The sequence below is a fragment of the Cetorhinus maximus genome, chromosome 1 (assembly GCF_964194155.1).
Source record: "Cetorhinus maximus chromosome 1, sCetMax3.hap1.1, whole genome shotgun sequence".
In the NCBI taxonomy this organism is placed as follows: domain Eukaryota; kingdom Metazoa; phylum Chordata; class Chondrichthyes; order Lamniformes; family Cetorhinidae; genus Cetorhinus; species Cetorhinus maximus.
The window spans coordinates 132,366,790-132,387,243 of record NC_135879.1 but is presented as its reverse complement, the minus strand read 5'-3'; the positions used below and the strand labels follow the sequence as shown (position 1 = coordinate 132,387,243).

General features: G+C 40.5%; 1 protein-coding gene across 7 annotated transcripts in view; it reads left to right on the top strand.

Moving 5' to 3' along the window:
- The window catches only part of LOC144683714 (amyloid beta precursor protein binding family B member 2-like), a 377,962-nt gene extending 358,690 nt beyond the window's left edge, over nt 1–19,272 (top strand). For all 7 annotated transcript variants that reach the window (XM_078547075.1, XM_078547033.1, XM_078547023.1 and 4 more), the window contains 5 exons: nt 5,490–5,577; nt 6,739–6,822; nt 7,625–7,740; nt 8,164–8,343; nt 15,016–19,272. In XM_078547075.1, the coding sequence (XP_078403201.1) occupies nt 5,490–5,577; nt 6,739–6,822; nt 7,625–7,740; nt 8,164–8,343; nt 15,016–15,183 (636 nt within the window). In that variant the 3' untranslated portion in view covers nt 15,184–19,272. The remainder of the gene's footprint in view (nt 1–5,489; nt 5,578–6,738; nt 6,823–7,624; nt 7,741–8,163; nt 8,344–15,015) is intronic.
- The last annotated feature ends 1,182 nt before the right edge of the window (nt 19,273–20,454 follow it).

Sequence of the window (20,454 nt, the reverse complement as noted above, 5' to 3'; positions counted from 1 at the left end):
GTTGCTGTTTTAGATATGGTATATATACTATAGTTTATTCCATGGTGGGATTCGAACTCTGCTCCCCAGAGCAATACCCTGGGTCTCTGAAATATAGTCCAGTGTCAATACCACGATGCATGGGAACATCACCACTTGCAAGTTCCCCTCCAAGTCACACATTATCCTGACTTGGAACTATATGGCCATTCCTTCACTGTCGCTGGGTAAAAATCCCTTCCTAACAGCACTATGGATGTATCTACACCGCATAGACCACAGCGGTTCAAGGCAGTGCCTCACTACCACCTTCTCAAGGGCAATTAGGGATGGGCAATAAATGCTGGCCTAGCCAGCGAAGCCCACATTCCATCAATGAATAAATGTTTTTAAATTATAGCGGCTCACTCCACATTACATGCAGGGCAACTTCAGCAGACCCAATCCCCATCATCTTACTGCTCCCATACTGTTGTCTTTCAGATCAGCAGTCTTGCCAACTTTGACTGGCTTTCTTCCATTCTATAGGCTCTCCATGCAGTGCCCAATAGGCGTGAGAGATAACTGAAGGCAGCAAAGACAAAATACTAAAAAGGATTAGGGGAAGAGAATGTAAATTGTTATGTGCAAGAGCATGTAAAGCAGGCACTGTGTGTTGGTGTGATGATGATGTAGACCAGAAGGGGAGGGTTGAGAAAAAAAGAATTTAAATTGAGTGGAGAACAAGTCAACCAGATGGACAGGAATTTGGGGTGCAGGGTGGGGAGAAAAAAAAGCATAAGAACAAAAGAGAGATTGAGAGACAGAAGAGTGTGAATTAGTGCATTGGAATGTGCACCAGAAGGAGGGAAAAAGTGAGAAAGAACGTGCAGAGTGAATTAGAAAAGTAGACCAATGCAGAAAAGATGAGTGCATAACCAATCAGAAAAAAGAGAGTGCAAATCACAAAGAGAGTTGGAGGGCCAAATGGAAAAAGGGAACAAACGAAAAAGGAATAATAAGATGGGGAGAGCAATCCAAAATGAGAGAGAGAGCAAACCAAAAAGTGGGGCGAGGGGAGCAAACCAGCAAGGAAGAGAGAGAGATAAAACCAGAAAAGAAGAGGAGAGAAGAGAAAACAAACTAGAAAAGGTGGTTGAGGGAAGAGACCTAATCAAATGGAGAAGGGGAACGAGCAAATTGAAAAGTAGGCAGGTACGTACCAGAAACGTGAAACAGAAAGAAGATGAACGAGAAAGAGCAAACTACAGAGCGAGAGCAAATATGTACAAAGAAGAAAAGAGAGTGGGAGCAAAGGAACAAACCACAAAGTAAGTGTAAAAAACAGAAAGGAGAAGGGAGAGACCAACCCAGAACAAGTGTTGAAAAGAAAGAATGGGGAAGAGAGAGAAAACTAGTGAGTACACAAACCAGGTAAGGGTGGGGAGAGGGGAGGGAGAAAAGGGAGTAAACCAGAGAGAGAAGGGATAAATGAGAGAGGAGTAAACCAGGAGTCAGTAGAAAATAGGGAAGAAGGGGATCAGGAAAAGGAGGCCAGAGAAGACGAAAGAAAGTGAAAGATCAAGCATGAATGCGAGCAACAACACCAATTTGTATTTATATAGTACCTTTAATACAGGAAAACATCCTAGGGTGCTTCACAAGAATGTAATAAATAAAAATTTTACACTGAGCCACATAAAGAGACATTAAGGCAGATGACCAAAAGCTTGATCAAAGAGGTAGGTGTAAAGGAATGTCTTAAAGAAGGAAAGAGAAGCAGAGAGGTTTAGGGAAGGAATTCCAGAGACTTTGGCAGTTGAAAGACCTAGCCATCAATGGTGAAGCAGTTAAAATTGGTAATGCCAAAGAGGCCAGAATTAGAGGAGCGCAGATATCTCTAGAATCAAGTTCAGGTGTTCCCATGCACCTCATGCCCTTGTCCTTCTAGGTGGTGGATGTTGTGGGTTCAGAAGGTGCTGTCGGAGTCTTGATGAGTGGGGATGGGAGAGGTTACAGAGATAGGCAGGGACTTGACGTTTTGAAAGCAAGGATCACAATTTTAAAATTGTGTTGCTTATCTGGAAGCTAATGTAGGACAGTGAATGCAGGGATGCTGGGTGTACAGGACTTGATATGAGTAAGGACAGGCACAGCAGTTTTGGATGACCTCAAGTTTAGAGCCTAGGACGTTGGCCAGGAGTGCATTGAAATAGTCAAGTCTAGAAGTGACAAAGGCATGGATGAGAGCTACGGCAGCAGATCAGCTGAAGCAGGTTGGGGTGGTTTTAGGGAGGTGGAAATGGACAATCTTAGTGATTGCGCAGATATGTGGTAGAAAGCTCATCCTGGGGTCAAGTATGGCAGAGCTTGCTAACAGATAGTTGCCAGGGAATGGGAGTCAGTGGCAAGGGACTGGAGTTCATGGTGGGGCTCTTTGGGTATTTAAGTGGAGAAAATTCCTGCACATCCATGCTGGACAAGCAATCTGACAATTTGGAGACAATGGAGGGGTTGAGGGAAGGAGTGATGAGATAAAGCTGAGTATCATCAGTATGCATGTGGAAACTGACGCTGTGTTTTTGGATGATGTTGCAGAGGGACAGCATGAAGATGAGAAAAGAGAGGGGACCGAGGATAGATCCTTGGGGAACACCAGTGGTAATTGTGCAGGAAAAGGAAGAGATCCCATTGATAGTGATTCTTTGGTTGTAATTGATAAGAATGGAACGACGCAGGTGCAGTACTATCCAGCTAGATGATGGCGGAGAGGCATTGGAGGAGGATGGTGCGGTCAACTATGTTAAAAGCTGCAGAGAGGTTGAGAAGATGTGGAGGGCAAGTTTGCCTTGTCACAGTCACATAGGATGTCATTTGTGACATTGATAAGAACAGTTTCGGTATTGTGGCAGGGTGGGGGGGAACCTAATTGGAGGAATTCAAACATAGAATACCAGGAAAGATGGGCATGGAGGTGACAACATGTTCAAAGGCCTCACAGAGGAAAAGGGATATTGGAGCTGGGGCAGTATATAAAGATGGAGGGGTCAAGAATTCATTTTTGAACAGAATAGTGATGATGAAAGATGTGAAGGGTAGAGCAGCAGTAACTGAAGATAGACAGCAGTTAACAAAATCAGCTAACATGAAAGCCAGGAGGGAAGTTGGGTGGCAGCAGTTTAGTGGGAACAGGGTTGAGAGACCAGGAAGTGGATCACATGGAGGAAATGAACTCGGGGCATGAGGGAGATAGCAGAGAAAATCAAGTTCAGTGCTAGATCCGGGGAGGGGGGGCAATTTTGGAGGAGGTTTGGCTTGATGGGTTAGGAGAAGAAGGAAAGTGGCAGAGGCAACTGAGCAGATGCTCTCAATCTTGGTGACAAAGAAGTCCATGAGCTGCTCACTCTTGTCTTTGGAGGTAAAGGTGAGGGAAGCAGGAGAGAGGGGTTTAAGAAGATAGTTTCAGTAGAGGAAAGAAGCCGGGGGTTATCTTTGCATTCCAAGATGAGTAGTGAGTAGTGAGTAGTTTGGCTTTAAACTAAACAAAAGGGGTAAGGGATCAACTTTGGGTAGAGGACATGGACAAAAGAGCTGAACTCCCGAGGTGAGGTGAGAGTGACTGCCCTTGACATCAAGGCAGCATTTGAACGAGTATGGCATCAAGGAGCCCTAGCAAAACTGGAGTCAATGGGAATCAGGGGGAAAACTCTCCACTGGTTGGAGTCATGCCTAGCACAAAGGAAGATGGTTGTGGTTGTTGGAGGTCAATCATCTCAGCTCCAGGACGTCACTGCAGGTGTTCCTCAGGGTAGTGTCCTAGGCCCAACCATCTTCAGCTGCTTCATCAATGACCTTCCTTCCATCATAAGGTTAGAAGCGGGGATGTTCGCTGATGATTGAACAATGTTCAGCACCATTCACAATTCCTCAGATACTGAAGCAGTCCATGTCCAAATGCAGCAAGGCCTGGACAATATCCAGGCTTGGGCTGACAAGTGGCAAGTAACATTTACGCCACACAAGTGTCTGGCAATGACCATCTCCAACAAGACAGAATCCAACCATCGCCCCTTGATGTTCAATGGCATTACCATCACTGAATCCCCCACCATCAACATTCTGGGGGTTACCATTGAACAGAAACTGAACTAGACCAGCCATATAAATACTGCGGCTACAAGAGAAGGTCAGAGGCTAGGAATTGTGCGATGAGTAACTCACCACCTGACTCCACAAAGCCTGTCCGCCATCTACAAGGCACACGTCAAGAGTGTGATGGAACACTCGCCACTTGCCTGGTTGAGTGCAGCTCCTACACCACTGAAGAAGCTGGACACCATCCAGGACAAAGCAGTCCATTTGATTGGCACCACATCCACAAACATTCACTCACTCCACCACCGACGCACAGTAGCAGCAGTGTGTACCATCTACAAGATGCACTGCAGGAATTCACCAAGGCTACTTAGACAGCACCTTCCAAACCTACGACCACTACCACCTAGAAGGACATGGGCAGCAGATACACAGGAACACCACCACCTGGAAGTTTCTCTCCAAGACACTCACCATCCTGACTTGGAAACATATCGCCGTTCCTTCACTGTCGCTGGGTCAAAATCCTGGAACTCTCTTCCTAACAGCACTGTGGGTGTACCTACACCATATGTACAGTAGCGGTTCAAGAAGCCAGCTCACCACCACCTTCTCAAGGGCAACTAGGGATGGGCAATAAATGCTGGTCCAGCCAGCGAAGCCCACATCCTGTGAATTAATTTTTAAAAAGGTAAAGGATGTTTCCTCTTGTGGATGAGTCCAGAACTAGGGGGCACTGTTTTAAAATTAGGGGTCACCCTTTTAGGACAGAGATGAGGAGAAATCTTTTCTCTGAGGCTTGTGCGACTTTGGAATTCTCTGCCTCAGAAGGTGGTGGAGGCGGAATATTTTTAAGGCAGAAGTAGATAGATTCTTGTTAGGCAAGGGAATCAAAGGTTATCGGGGTTAGATGGAAATGCGGAAATCGAAACACAAGATCATCAGCCATGATCTTATCGAATGGCAGAGCAGGCTTGAGGGGCCAAATGGTCCACTCCTGTTCTTATTTCTTATGTTCTTATGTAAACCAGAAAAATGTAGGAAGATGGAGAGCAAAGTTGGAGGTTGCATGTTTCAGATGAAGTGTTAAACTAGTGTTAAACACTCTAAAGTGGGTACTGAATTTTGTACGGTACTATTCAAAGATCACTAAAAATGTAGATTATCTAGTCATTGATCTCATTACTTTGTGGATCCTTGGTGTGCACCAAGCATTTTCTTGCATTACAATAGTGCCTGTAATTGAAATAAATACTACATTGGCTGTGGCACCCTTCTGGGCACTCTGAAATCATGAAAGGCATATATAAATACACATTTGCTCCTTTTACCTCACAATTTTGCTTAGCTGTTGGTGACTAGTACTGTAAGTATGATCCAATTCTTGAATTGTGTTTCATTAGTTTAGAATGATAACCTATTTATCATTTCTGCAGATTATGGCGGAACGGAGGAATGCCAAAGCTGTGGCTTGCAGCATCTCTCAGGAGCGAGTCAATGTGAACCTTGATGTTCCTCTACAAGGTAACATCTTCCTGAACCCCAAGCAGACCCAGTCTGTTTAACAGGGATGTGGCTTTTTAAAAAAAAAATACATGGTTCATTGGTAGCACTATAGTCTCTGAATCAGAAGGTATGGGTTCACTACAAAGATTTGAACACCTAATCCAGACTGACTGTCCAGTGCAGTACTGCTGGAATGCTACTCTGTTGGGCGTACTCTAAAAGACATTAAACAAAGGCCCCAGCTGCCCTTCTCGGGCGGTTGTAGAAGATCCCTTGGCACTATTTCAAAGAAGAGCAGGGGCATTCTCCCTGATGTCTTGGGCAAATATTTATCCCTCAATCAACATCAGCATAACAGATTATCTGGTCATCTGTGTTTTTGCTGTTTGAGATCTTGTTGTGTGCAGATTGGCTGCCACATTTCCGACACAGTGACTGCACATCAAAAGCACTTCATTGTCTGTAAAGCATGTTGGGATGCACGGAGATCATGAGCGGTGTTATATAAATACCAGACTCTTGCTCTGTTTTCACCTTTATATCATCCTATTTGTTTACTTTAATTTTGTTGGTCACAAAGCTAGAAACTTACAAGAACTGACCCTGAAAATGAATAGAACAAATTAAACTTCAAAATATTTTGACATAAACTGTAATTCTGAGTTGCTGAGTGTATAGTTAGACCATTCATAGATTTAAGAAAATAATTCATCTATTGCCATACTATCATATAACCCCAAATCATCTATCATCATAACATTATGATGCATTGAATCATATTTGTAATTACATTCACAATATTGGTGCTACAGCTATATTTGTGCAAATTAATATTTCTCCATAAATGGAGGCAATTCAGTGATGTGAGGGCTTTATAATACATTATTGCAATTTTTATATTTGTAGTGCCATGAAAAAATTAATCTGGGATTACAGTGGTCCAACAATATGCTACCTTTGATCATGTATTTATTTGAGTTTGTGATCAGAATTTTCCACTGCCTGTGAATTTCCTGTCCATCAAAATTAATGGGGAGGAATCTTGGGTTGGTGAGCATGCAAGCAGAGGACTCTGGTTAGTGCCTATAAATTGTATCAATGTAAGAAAATGGATATTACTAATGCATGCGATATGAGAAAATGTAATTTGACATGCCTAAATTTGTTTGTGCTCTGTAGTAGATTTCCCAACACCAAAGACGGAACTGGTACAGAAGTTTCACGTTCAGTACCTTGGTGTGTTGCCCGTGGCCAAACCATTAGGTAAATTATAGTGGATTAAAAGTTTTAGAACATACTGTTATTGGTTTATTCTGAACAAAAACAAGTCAAAATACTATAGTTAGGCATCATTTTTTAAAACTATTCCATTGATATGTGCAATTTTAAAGGATAAGTGATAGTTTTTATTCATTCTAATGTCCGTATAGATGTGGTATTTCCAAATAAGTACAAAATGCAAAGTAACTGAAATAATGTTATTTTTAAAAATGAGACTAGAATGATGAAAGCTGTATTTACATTATGAATGTATTTACATTAGGAGGATTTAAGCCCCAAGGATGGGCATGTTGGGGGTGGGTGGGTGGATAAAAATGTTGAAGTTCTCAAAGTCAACCTTAAACTATTCATTTCATACTTAAACTGAGGTGGGACAGGGGGTAGGGGACCAATCCGCACTCATAAAAATTGTTTAAAGGAGGCTTGCACACTTCCATTTTATTTCACTTTCTATTTTTAATACATGGAGGTCAGGTTCTCCACAATGTTTGTATTGCCCAAATCTGCCCTCGATGTTAGACTTACCTGGCACTTCTGTGCCTTGGCTTTCTAGCCTACTAGTCTGACAGATTGGGTGGCTGTCAGGCAGGAAACCTGTTGGAAAAAATTAGATGTTCTGCGTTGTATCCAGCAGGACACGTGGGAAACCCTGATTTCCAGATTTCCCGTCTGAGAATTCTCCCCCACCAAGCTCTGCTCTCTTACACCTCCAAGTAAATATCAGCCCCTTGTATTGGAAGAATGTTGATTAATAAATCTTGCACTTCTCTGCTGTGATTGATAGGTATAGAAATACTGAATGGAGCAATTGAGAGCTTACTGACCACGACTAACAAAGAAGATTGGATATCTGTTATTATGAATGTTGCTGATGCCACTGTTACAGTGATAAGGCAGAAGGTGAGTAATGGAAGTTTCTGCAAATTCCTCCTTTTCTCTCAGACAACCTCCTTGGAATATTGGTCAGTATCTTTTACAGTTGAAATGCGTTTTAAATAGCATTAAGTATAATAAATTCATTTGAAAGAATATATCAATGAGGACCAAGTTACCATGCTTCCATTAAAGGAGATACACCAAACATTTGTAAGATGTCCTGTGAACGCTGGCTATTGGAGTGGCTGTATAATTTTCTCTAATTGATCTAATACCTCTAATACCTCTCATTTCGTGATTAAAGTCTGTAGCATTAAAATCTTTGTCCAAATTTTAATTTCATGCATTGTTAAAATCTTTCTATTTGACTAAAATTAATAAAGGAAAATAACTCATTATAGTCCCCTGTATGACAACAGTTTCTATTTTTTCACCCACCTGGAGCAGGATGAAGATGAGGTTTTGTTGGAGTGTCGTGTTCGTTTCCTATCATTTATAGGAGTGGGGAAAGACATCCATACCTTTGCCTTTATAATGGACACAGGAAATCAGCGTTTTGAGTGTCACGTCTTCTGGTGTGAACCAAATGCAGGAAATGTATCTGAGGCTGTGCAGGCTGCATGTATGGTGTGTACCCTCTGAAGAGAGTTCTTACTTATATAATTGGGTACCTTGTTAGGCTATATATTTTTTTATTCATGCATAGGATGTGGGCTTCGCTGGCTGAGCCAGTATTTATTGCCCATCCCTAATTGCCCTTGAGAAGGTGGTGGTGAGCTGCCTTCTTGAACTGCTGCAGTCCCTGTGGTGTAGGGAGGGAGTTCCAGGATTTTGACCCAGTGACAGTGAAGGAACGGCGATATATTTCCAAGTCAGGATGGTGAGTGACTTGGAGGGTAACTTCCAGGTGGTGATATTCCCATTTATCTGCTGCCCTTGTCCTTCTAGGTGGTAGTGCTGTAAAGTACTTTAAATCACCATTTAAAAATAAGGGGTCTCCCATTTAGGATGGAGATAAGAAGAAATTTTCTCTGAGGCTCCTGAATCTTTGGAACACTCTTTCCCAGAGAGCGGTGGAGGCAAGGTCAATGAATAATCAAGAATCTAAGATTATCGGGGTTAGGTAGAATGTGGAGTTGAAGCCTGAAACAGATCAGCCATGATTTTACTGAATGGCAGAGCAGGCTCGAGGGGCTGAATAAGATAGTAAGAAATAGGAGCAGGAGTAGGCTATTCAGCCCTTCGAGCCCACTCTGCCATTCAAAGAGATCATGGCTGATCTTCTACTTCAACACTATTTTCCTGCACTATCCCCGTATCCCTTGATGTTTTAATATATAGAAATCTATCGATTTCAGTCTTGAACTTACTCAACGACTGAACCTCCACAGTCCTCTGGGTCAGAGAATTCCAAAGATTCACCACCCTCTGAGTGAGGAAATTCCTCCTCACCTCAGCCCTAAATGGCCTGCCCTTATTCTGAGATTGTGTCCCCTGGCTGTAGACACCTCAGCCAGGGGAAATATCCTTTCTGCATCTACCCTGTCGAGCTCTGTAAGAATTTTGTATGTTTGAATAAGATCACCTCTCGTTCTTCTAGACTCAAGAGGATAAAAGCCCAGTCTGTTTAATCTTTCCTCATAGGACTATCCCTTCATCCCAGGAATTAGTTTGTTGAACCTTTGTTGCACTCCCTCTATGACAAGTATATCTTCCCTTGGGTAAGGAGACCAAAACTGCGTACAAAGTGCGGTCTCACCAAGGCTCTATATAATTGCAGTAAGACATCTTTACTCCTATACTCAAATCCTCTTGTAATAAAGGCCAACATGCCATTTGTCGCCTTAATTGCTTGCTCTAACTGCATGTTAGTTTTCAGTGACTGATGAACAGGAACACCCAAGTCCCTTTGAAGTTCAATGCTTCCCAGCCTCTCACCATTTAAGTAGTACTCTGCATTTCTGTTTTTCCTACCAAAGTGGATAACCTCACATTTCTCCATGTTGTATTCCATCTGCCAAATATTTGCCCATTCGCTAAGCCTCTCCAAATCCCCTTGAACAATTTTTGCATCCTCCTCACAACTCTCACTTCCACCTAGTTCTGTGTCATTTGCAAACTTAGAAATATTAAAATACTCTTGAAAATATCCCCACATCCAAATCATTGATATAGGCCTGAATTTTTCAGTTGGCGGGAGCGCGTGGGGGCGGTCGAAGGTCTGCCCAGCGTAAGACACAAGCCGTAGTGCTCAGCGCTACCTGTGTGGGCGAGGGGAGGAGGGAGAGTCGGGGCCAATGCTCTTTCACGCGCAAGCGCTTAAAAGAACGCTTCAATTTCTCTGAGGCACGGAGCTGCTTCAGGGAGATTGAAGCGCTTTTGAAATAAATAAATAAATGGTTTGAAAATTTAATTAAACATGTCTCATCTCATGTGACTGTGACATATTTTTATATTTCAGAAAAAAATTTTCTTTAAGTGGTAAAATCTTTAGGAAACCTCATCCCGCTTATGGATGAGGTTTCCTAAAAAAACGTGAAAGCCACTTGGCCTTTTCATCTGCCCACCAATCTTAGGTTGGACGGGTGGTGTAAAAAATTACATTAATTAATTTGTTAATGGCCTTAATAGGCCTATCAATTATCGGCGGGTGCGCAGCCAACTCCGGTGCATGCCCGCCGAATGAAACATCGCCAGACAGCGCGATGACATCGGGACGCACGCTCAATGTCATCACGCGTCATTTTACACATCGGCGTGTCGGGCCCGCCCCCGCACGCCAACTGAAAACGTCAGGCCACAGGTTGTGAATAGCTGGGGCCCAGGATCTTTGTGGTATCTCACTAGTCACAGCCTGCCAACCTGAAAATGACCCATTTATTCTTACTCTGTTTTTTGTTCATTAACCAGTTCTCAATCCATGCTCGTATATTCCCCCCAACCCCACGTGCTCAAATTTTGCTTACTAACCTCTTTTGTGGGACTTTATCTAAAATCTAAATGTATCACATCCACCAGTTTCTATTCTGTTAATTACATCCTCAAAAAACTCCAATAGGTTTGTTAAGCATGATTTTCTTTTCTTAAATCCATGTTGACTCAGCCCAATCCTACCATTATTTTCCAAGTATCCTGGTATCACAACCTTTATTATAGACTCTAGCATTTTCCCTACTACTGATGTCAGGCTAACAGATATGTAGTGCTCCATTTTCTCACTCCATCCTTTCTTAAATAGTGGGGTTGCATTTGGCACCTTCCAATCTGCAAGAACCATTCCAGAGTTTATAGAATTTTGGAAAAAAACCACCAGTGTATCTACTATCTCTATAGCCACCTCTTTCAACACGGGGATTTATCTTCTTTAAGTCCCATTCATTTCTCTAATTTTTTTTAACTAATAATATCTTGCAGTTTCTTGTTTAGATTAGTTCTTCAATTCTCCATTATTTCTGTGAGGTTTTTAGTATTTTCCTTCATGAAGACAGACACAACTTATTTGTTTAGTTTCTCTGACATTTCCTTATTCCCCGTTATAAATTCTTCTGACTCCATTTGTAATGGAACCACATTAGCTTTTGCTAATCTCTTCCATTTTACATACCTATAGATGAAGCTTTTACAGTCCATTTTTAAGTTTCTCACTTGTTTACTCTCATTCTATTTTCCCTTAATATTTTTCTTTGTCCTCCTTTGCAGAATCCTAAAATGTTCTCAATCCCCAGGCTTAACTTTATTTTATGGCAACTTTATATGCTTCTTCCTTTGATCTAAAACGATCCATGATTTCTTTCATTATGCATGGTTGGAACACTTTCCTTGCTGGGTTTTTGTATATTAAAGGAATGTATTTTTGTTGTGAACTATATATTAATTCTTTAAATGTTAACCATTTCCTGTCTACCATCATACCTTTTAACGTAGTTTGCCAATCCACCAGAGCTAATTTGCCCCTCATACCTTCATAGTTTCCTTTGTTTAAATTTAAGACCCTAGTTTCTGATTGAACTACATCACTTTCAAACTTATTGTAAGATTCTATCATATTATGGTCCCTCTTTCCTAAAGGCTCCTTTACAACAAGATTATTAATTAGCCCTTTTTCATTGCACAATACTAGATCTAAAATAGCCCATTCCTTAGTTGGTTCCTCAATGTAATGCTCTAGAAAACTATTGCGCATACATTCCAAGAATGCATTCTTCACAACATTAGTATCAATAAGGTTTACCCAGTCTATATGTCAATTGAAATCTCCCATGATTACTTGTATTACCCTTGTTGCATGCACGTCCAGTTTCATGATTTATACTGTGATTTACATTACCACTGCTGTTTGATGGCCTATGAACAATCCCCACCAATGTTTTTTGCCCCTTGCTGTTTCTTAGTTCCACCCAAGCTGATTCTATGGGCAGAATATTGCCGTCAGGGTGCGGGGTTGGGCCCGACACGCCGGTGCATAAGATGACGCACGATGACATCAGATGTGCGCCCCGACGTCATTACGCTTTATTTCAATATTTCATTCGGCAAACACGCACCAGAGGCAGCTGCGCACCCGCCAAATTGTCTATGGCCTATTAAGGCCATTAAAAAAGTAATGAAACTTGTTAGGAATGCTGCCTGTCCAACCTTAAGGCTGGCGGGCATGCGAAGAGCCCAAACAGCATTCACGTTTTTCAGGAAACCTCATCAACGGGCAGGATGAGGTATCCTGAAGGTTTTATAAAATAATTAAATAAATTTTCCAAACTTCACAAACATGTCCCAGCTCATGTGACACTATCACATGATGGGATGTGTTTAAATAAATTTTTACTTCATTTGTTAAAAACTTTTAAAATCAATTCAATCTGTGACCTGCTCCCGCCCAGCTCACCAGCCATAGGAAAAATTCTCCCATGTATTGGTTTTTGGAACTAAGGTCACGTCGCTATATCACTAATATCCTCTTTAATTAACAGAGCTACCCCACCACCTTTTCCTAGCTTCCTGTCCTTCCTGGATGTCACATACCCTTGGACATGGAGTTCCGAGCTTTGGTATTCTCTGTAATGGCTATCAGGTCAAACTTATGAATTTCTATTTGAGCTGACAATTCATCTGTTTTATTGCGAATGCTGGTAGGCATTCAGATACAGAGCCCTTAAATCATTTTTTTTACACTGTTTTTGTAAACTCTGGCGTAAACTCTGGCCCTATCTGCTGGCACACTCTTTAGTTTGCAATCCATGTCCCTTCCTGCCAAATTCAGATTATCATTACCTTTATTGCTACCTTGACCTATTGCCTTGTCATTTCCCTTTAATTTACTCAACCTTCCTCTATGAGATCCTTTCACCCCATTATTTAGTTTAAAGCCCTCCTTACTTTGCTAGTTATACGCCTCGCGAGAACACTGGTTGCAGAAGAGTTCAGGTGTAGACCGTCCTAATGATACGGCCCTCGCTTTCCCCAGTATGAGTGCCAGTGCCCCATGAACCAGAAGCCACTTTTCCCATACCGGTCTCTGAGCCAAGCATTCATCTCTCTAATCTTATTTATCCTATGTCAATTTGCAGTGGCTCAGGTAATAATCCAGAGATTATTACATTTGAGTTCTGCTTTTTAATTTAGTCCCAACTCCTCATACTCCCTTCCCTAGTCTTACCTAAATCGCTGGTACCTACATGGACTATGACAGCTGGATCCTCCCCCTCCCACTGCAAGTTCCTCTCCAGCCTGAGCAGATATCCTGAACCCTGACACTGGGCAGGCAACACAGCCTTCTGGATTCTGGATCCTGGATCCCCCTGACTATACTGTCCCCTACTACTACTACTACAATCATTTTAACTCCCCCGACTTGAATGGATTCCTGTACCATGGTCAGCATGCTGAACCACAGTACAGCCCTTACTCTTGTCCATACAAGCTGCAAGAACCTCAAATTTGTTGCTCAATTGCAAGGGCTGAGGCTCCTCCACTCCTGCCTTATCAATCCCCTTACCTGCCTGTCTTGCAGTCACACCCTCCTGTCCCTTCCACTGTCCAAAGCAGACAATGCTAACCTAATGACTGTGATTGCCTTCTGGAACAAAGTGTCCAGGTAACTCCCCTCCCTGATGCACCACAGTGTCTGCAATTCGGCCTCCAGCTCAGTGACCCTGAGCTAAAGCTTCTCACGCCTCAGGCACTTACTACAGATGTGTTTGCCATGGGTTGCAGAGGCATCCAGGAGCTCCCACATGCTGTAGCCATGACACGTCACCCATCCTGCCAACCTTATTATGTTAATTAAATTTATTTTCCTTCAATAATTTATAGTTCCCCTCTTCACCAAACTCCCAGCTTGACACTGTACCTCAAGGGCACTTGGTGCAGGCCAGGCGGCACTCCGATAGCCCTATATTTATACTTTCTGAAAAATAAGGACAAGTCAAGCTCTGCTAAAGCTCAGGAACCAGTTTAAGCTAGCTACAGCTGCTTTCAGAGAGCTTGTATATTCCTGTTTAAGCCTAGGAGAAAGTTAACTTACCTCTTAACTAAAGATATTGTTTAAAATTACTGTTTAAGTTAATTGCTAAATGTAAACAGAAACTAGACTTTAGAGAAAGACTAACCCTTAAAATCCCTCAGTCACCAAGCTCCCAGCTTGACACTCTGTGCCTGAAATAGAACTCAGTGGAATGGCCTACTCTTCCTAATTCATATGTTTGTATGTAACTAGCAAGGTTGTGAAAATTGATAAGTAAGAAATAACTTATGAAGCTACATATTTGTGACACAATTTGCTGGTCATACTTGTATATATCCGTGTGAGAGCAAGAACTCTTAAGACCATGACGTGTTGAGACTGCTGGAGTAGATTCAGCCATGCTGTTTCCTAACTTGTTGACTGACACAAACTTGCATCCAAGATAAATGTCAGCATAATCTTTAAACATGGCTTCCCAGCTTGCTCTGATATTTCCAAACATTCTGTCATTATCACATTCTGATTTTTGCTAAGTTGGTTATTTATCTTCATCTTTTAATTTTTAAAAATTTAACTTTGCAGTTTTAATACAGTTTCGGCTACTTCATGAATCACAGCTAATCTCTAGTGTACTACATGTTCATTATTTGTGCATTTAGTTCTATTTTAGTTTCTGTTAAATTTTAAATTGAAAAGGTTAGCATGGCAGATTTAAGTTTTTCAAAGAAATGATTTAATTGTTGTGAAACTGTTTACAGTAAAGCCTCCATCTTTTCTGGCTGATTATTTTAAGAAGAAAACAACAACTAACTGCATTTTAATGTCTTTTTTCTTTGCAGCTTCGGTACCAGAAGTGTTTAGTTGCCAGACCGCCGCCTCCAAGGATGTGCTCTTCTGGTCCTCCAACAGACTCTGTGACGAGGCGTGTCACAACCAGTGTAAAACGTGGAGTTTTGTCTCTCATTGACACTTTGAAACAAAAGCGACCAGTATCTGAATCACCATGAAGAGGATCTGGAAAGATCCCTTTAGACACTAGTCTAGGAATAATGGAGATAAAACAACATGATCCATGCAGATGTTGAGCCTTCAAGTTATATATGCTGATCCTCTTGTCTTCAACATATATTGTTTATTGTCAAATTTAATGTAAGACGAGCATGTTGTCTCATTCCTCATCATGACATGTTGGGAGGCGCATGAATAACTTTCTGCTATCAACGTTTGAATTCACTAACTGATGGAAGGTGTCTGGAATTTCTATAAGCCCTGGACTAAATGGTTCCCACGCAGTTTGTCTCACTGTCCATTTGGGCTGGAATTCTCAAAACCAACCTTACACCAGAAGTATTTACTAGTGCACTTATTCTGTCACTAATGCTGGTGTAACATAGTGGTGTTTAGACTATAATAGAACTGTTTCCTTTCAGTCAGTAGTATCCTTTTGGCCATTGCAGTTGTGTGATCATGTGTACCCGACTTATAAGGTGATCAAGAGTGATCCCCTGTTGCTCCTGCTGTTTGCTGTCTGTGAAGGAAGTACTAATTAAAACAACTTAAACTAATGTTGAAACATAGAGATGTGCAGCTCACCAGTTTTGTCAGCTTTCATAAGCTCATTTCATAATCATTGTCCTAGCCACAAGATGTACATTTGCCCTGTAACATAGAACAATAATTAGCCATAAAGTCATAAATGTATTAAGTCCGATGAATATTTTTTTAGAAAACAAAAGTTTTAATCGATCTTTAGTTACTGTATCAGCTTTTAAGTTTTTACATTTTTAATAATCAGAAGTTATGTGTAGTATGTATTCTTTTCTTGCTTAGACCATTCATTGATGAAATCTGCATTATTGCTTGATGCAGCGCCATTTGGAAATATGCCAAGAATACCTGGGAGTATTTCATCCCATCATGCAGTGCACTGTTGGCTATTTGTGTTAAATACCAAGTTTGATTTTGCCTAGCTGCACTGTATAATCAAGATGCCAGTAGTTTTCTCCTGATTTGAGATAGAGGGAATGTGAAGGGGCGGGGGTGAGAGAAGAGACCATGTACAAGATACCTTAATAGAATTATGAATTAATAAACTCCTTTTTAACTCATTCAGTTCACAAAATAGGGGAAGTTAGAATGCCCATATTTCAATTGTTCTAGTGAGCAACCTGTCAAAACTGCTAGATTTTTTTAAAAGTTCAACATGAGTATTTGATTTTTTTTGTTTACCAAAGTAAATTGAGTTAAATTTCTCTTTCCATTTTTACTTCAGATGTAGGAGATGGATTTAAGTTGAAGATTGAAAGTAATTAAATCAGAGAGTTACAGGTAAAAACCAAGAGGGAAGTGATTAATTTCTACCGTAATTCAGCTAATGAACTGGAGGTATGTGAGATGGATCAGAGCAGATAGATCTCAACTGAGCTGAAAACTGCAAACAATATTGCATCCTGTTTATGGATACTATTGCTAATGTGGAAATTAGTGGCGGCAGCAACAGTGGGGGGGCGAAGATTCCTTATGAGTGGGACTGTGAACACGTACACTTAGTAAGTGACCGGGGGAATAAACCCAAAAAGCTAACATACGAATTTCACTTTACAATTATTTACCCCTCAGAATGGTGGCAGGTATTAGTAATGCTTTTCAATTAGCAGTGCTTTTCAAGAAATCCCAGTCTCACTTCCTTTTTTAATTGTGCATCAAAAGGTTTTACCCGGCTTCAAATCAATTAACCCTAATGTTTGCTTTCTCAAATTTCATGATGCATCTGAACACAATGTAAATATTTCACTCATCTCCAGGAGTAGTTAAGAAAAACAAAATCCAATTGTGAACTCCCATTTAAAATTCTACTTGCATTTTATTGTTGGAAGGAGTTGTCACAGGTACAGTTATAATTGCTTTAATTAAAAGGTTTGCAAGCTGCAGATATATAAATGGAAGCTGCAGGTTATTTGCAAATAGAGGAAAGTTTTGTCAGAGGTCACAAAAATTTGTGAAGTGCTTTTATGAAATATTTAAGACGGATTCACATTGCAGCAAAGCAGGATCTGTTTAAAAAAATTGCAGGTTGGATTTGACCAAATGGTATGTCTTTGGAGGATTTTTTTTTGTCAATTTGGTAAAACACTCATTACCTAAGCCAGTTTTTTCTTTTTTGTTGCTATAAAATACAAGACTTGTAGAAGAATATCAGTACTTATTTTTATTTTTTTAACAAGTAGACAAGCTGGTTGTAACTAGATTACAAACATTATCTATGCATCCATTACAAGCAGTGGCTTTCTAGACAAATTGCTGCATCACTGCTTTGCATGCCATATAGCTATTTTAAGCAAGATAGCAAGTGAACTTTTAAAAATGAAATCATATTAATGAAAATATTTTTTATTTTATTTATTGTATTTTATATTGAAATATCTCATAATTAAGTTGTATTATGTTCTACTGTCAGTTCTCACATTGTAGCTAGCATTAATTAATTTCTAAATACTATAGACTGACATAAGAATTTTTTAGTTTTTCTTAATCTCTCATTACAATGAGCCAAAGTACGGTTGTGACACAGGAACAAAACCAGTTTAAAGCTGATTTTGTTTATGATAATTGTAGGTGTTGAAGTAAGTATCAGGAGTCTACCAGATAGTCTGTCATTCATATATATCCCTTTGTGCTTCCCAACAATACCCCCTTTTACCTGTTGGTTTAAATATCTGCAGAAATTATCAACTGGTTACAGTCTGCTGCTTTGGGGGTGTTATTAAGCAGGAGCCCTGTAGTTTCAAAAATAATTTCAGCTATCAGTGTGTACAGTAACTGATGTTCACTATTCTGGTATTTGTGCCTGTTACACCACATGTAACCTTTCTCATTGAAATCGGGTACATAATGTGGAATGTAGTCATGGATTTTGTGGATATCCCTTTTTAAGATCTTGTGTAGGAGGTAACAGCTTCTATTCATCTAACTTGCCCTTTGCTTTTCAAAACCTTGCTCACAAGAGGCAAATTAATGTAAACAATATAAGGGTGATTCAATTATCCCTCACTTCTAACCAGAAGCACTGCATTTCAGTGACTATGGGGCAGAGAGTCTTGTGTCCGGCCTTCTCTCCCTAGAAGCATGTCTTGCTGCTGTTGAGTGCAGGATGGCAGATTCAGCCCTTATGTTCCAAAGATATGATTGACATAAAACAAGACATTCTTAAATTGCATCAAAAGATTTTGAAATACAATTTTTTATACTTGTTTAATATATGGCACTTATAGATGTTATCTGACACTTACCGGTGTCCATTGGTGATGATCAGTGTTGGATCACGGAGTTCATTGTATCATTGCAATCGCATTGTGGTCAGTAGCAGCAACAGTCTTAAAATTACAGATGCTGCTATCCTACCCGAGTCCGGTATTCTTAGGGCAGACATTCGCTGTGCATACAAGCAGAGACATTTTGGACTATAGCTGCTTGGAGTTCTCACTTTCTGTTGCACCTAAAAGGAGCACTGATGGTGTGGCCATAATGAATAAGTGCATTTCATTGGCAGAATGGGATGTCCTAACAATTTGCAGATCATTATATGGCCTGCTCTTACAGACAAAGTGCAGTGAGAACCCATTGATTTGACTTGGTTCCCAAGTCCTATGTATAATGCAGTGTTGGTGCACAGTACAGTGGACAGAGCAAGTGCAACATATGTTTTTCCCTCCCTCCATTTGGAGCTCCTTGTTAAAGCGACTGGCATTCTACATTCCAACAGTTATTACTTGGTTGATATGACTTCTGTTGAAACTGCAGATTTAGCTTTGATATCAACAGCCCTCTAAACTGTTTCGTCATCTTAAATTAAATATGTTACATTGCTAAAAGCCTGAGCTGTGCAGCTCAGCAGCCAGCGAGGCCTCTGATATTTTATCTTTTATTTTAATCCTCATAACTATGTACACTTATTGGTATGGAAAACGATCTATGTTAGAGCTGTATAGTGGGCTATTAAGCAGCTGATTACAGTACAATAACTGTTCTCTTCTGCTTCCCACTGATTTTACACCTGTAAATGTAATCCATTGTGAGAATAAACTGCATAAACATTATGTCTAACTCTGCCTCTGATCTTGCAACTGATCACACAACAATGAAACACTTCACGTATTGACAGTCAATGGCATTTTTTGTTATTAGTATGACATTAAGGAGTCGTATTTCTGCTCGTAGTCTGCAACACAAACTGCAAACTGCACTGGCCTGGAGCCAAAAATTATTAATGGAAAAATAAAGTCCACCAACATTTATCAGTTTAGATATTATTCATTTTAAAGGACCATGTACCATTGTATTTATTTTTTTGAAAATTATATTTTTACATCAAAAATCTAAAGTATAGCTTATTCCAAAACTGACAACCTTAAAGGATTTTGTATAGTACAGTATCAATAAAAATGTAGCAAAATGAGGATTAATGTGACCTAGAATCTGGGAGGTGATGCACTGAAAAGTAAGCTTGTGGACTTGCTTATTATGAGTGCATTTTACACCTGCCTGGTGTAAAACTAGTGTTGTGGATTAGCTGCCTGCTAGTTTCATTTCCACTGAAATCAATTTTGGAACCTGGATGTTGCACTAAGCTCACAGTCCATCCAATATAACTGATAAAGGACTTGTCAAGTCTTATCTACTAACTTTATAAAGAGCCATCATGACTTGCCAGTGAATTATCCATATTGCTACACCACAATGAAGTGAATGGTGCATCCTCAATTATCCATATACAGCCATAAAATGGTATGCTGGGGCTCCGCCCTGAGCAGGAGACAGAATTTCCACAATGTTATTTCAGTCTGTTCTCGTGCATCTTCATTAGCTGCTTTCAGAACAGCAATTGGTAGAGGGCTATATCACCCATTTTACTGGATTGTGCTAATTTTGGCAAGTAGGATGAAAATATATTTTATTAAAAGAAAAGGATATTTGTCCTGTACCTGTGCTGAATGATTCTGTGAACATGACACAGGTATGCTATAATTTAAAAGTGACAGAAGTAGCACCTACTAAAGTCCATTACAAAGTGATTGGCTGCTGCTTGGACAAGGGCCTATATTTTAAAGATTTTTAATTGTTCAGCAGGATCTACTGGCACTAGTCCTCAGTAGCCAGCACAAAGGTGGTCCCGCTCTACCATTTTATACGGTAGCCAACTGACAGTATCGATTACTGGGACAGAATTCTGCCTTGGAACCAACATGGCTGCCTTGTCAGCATTTATACACTGATCACAG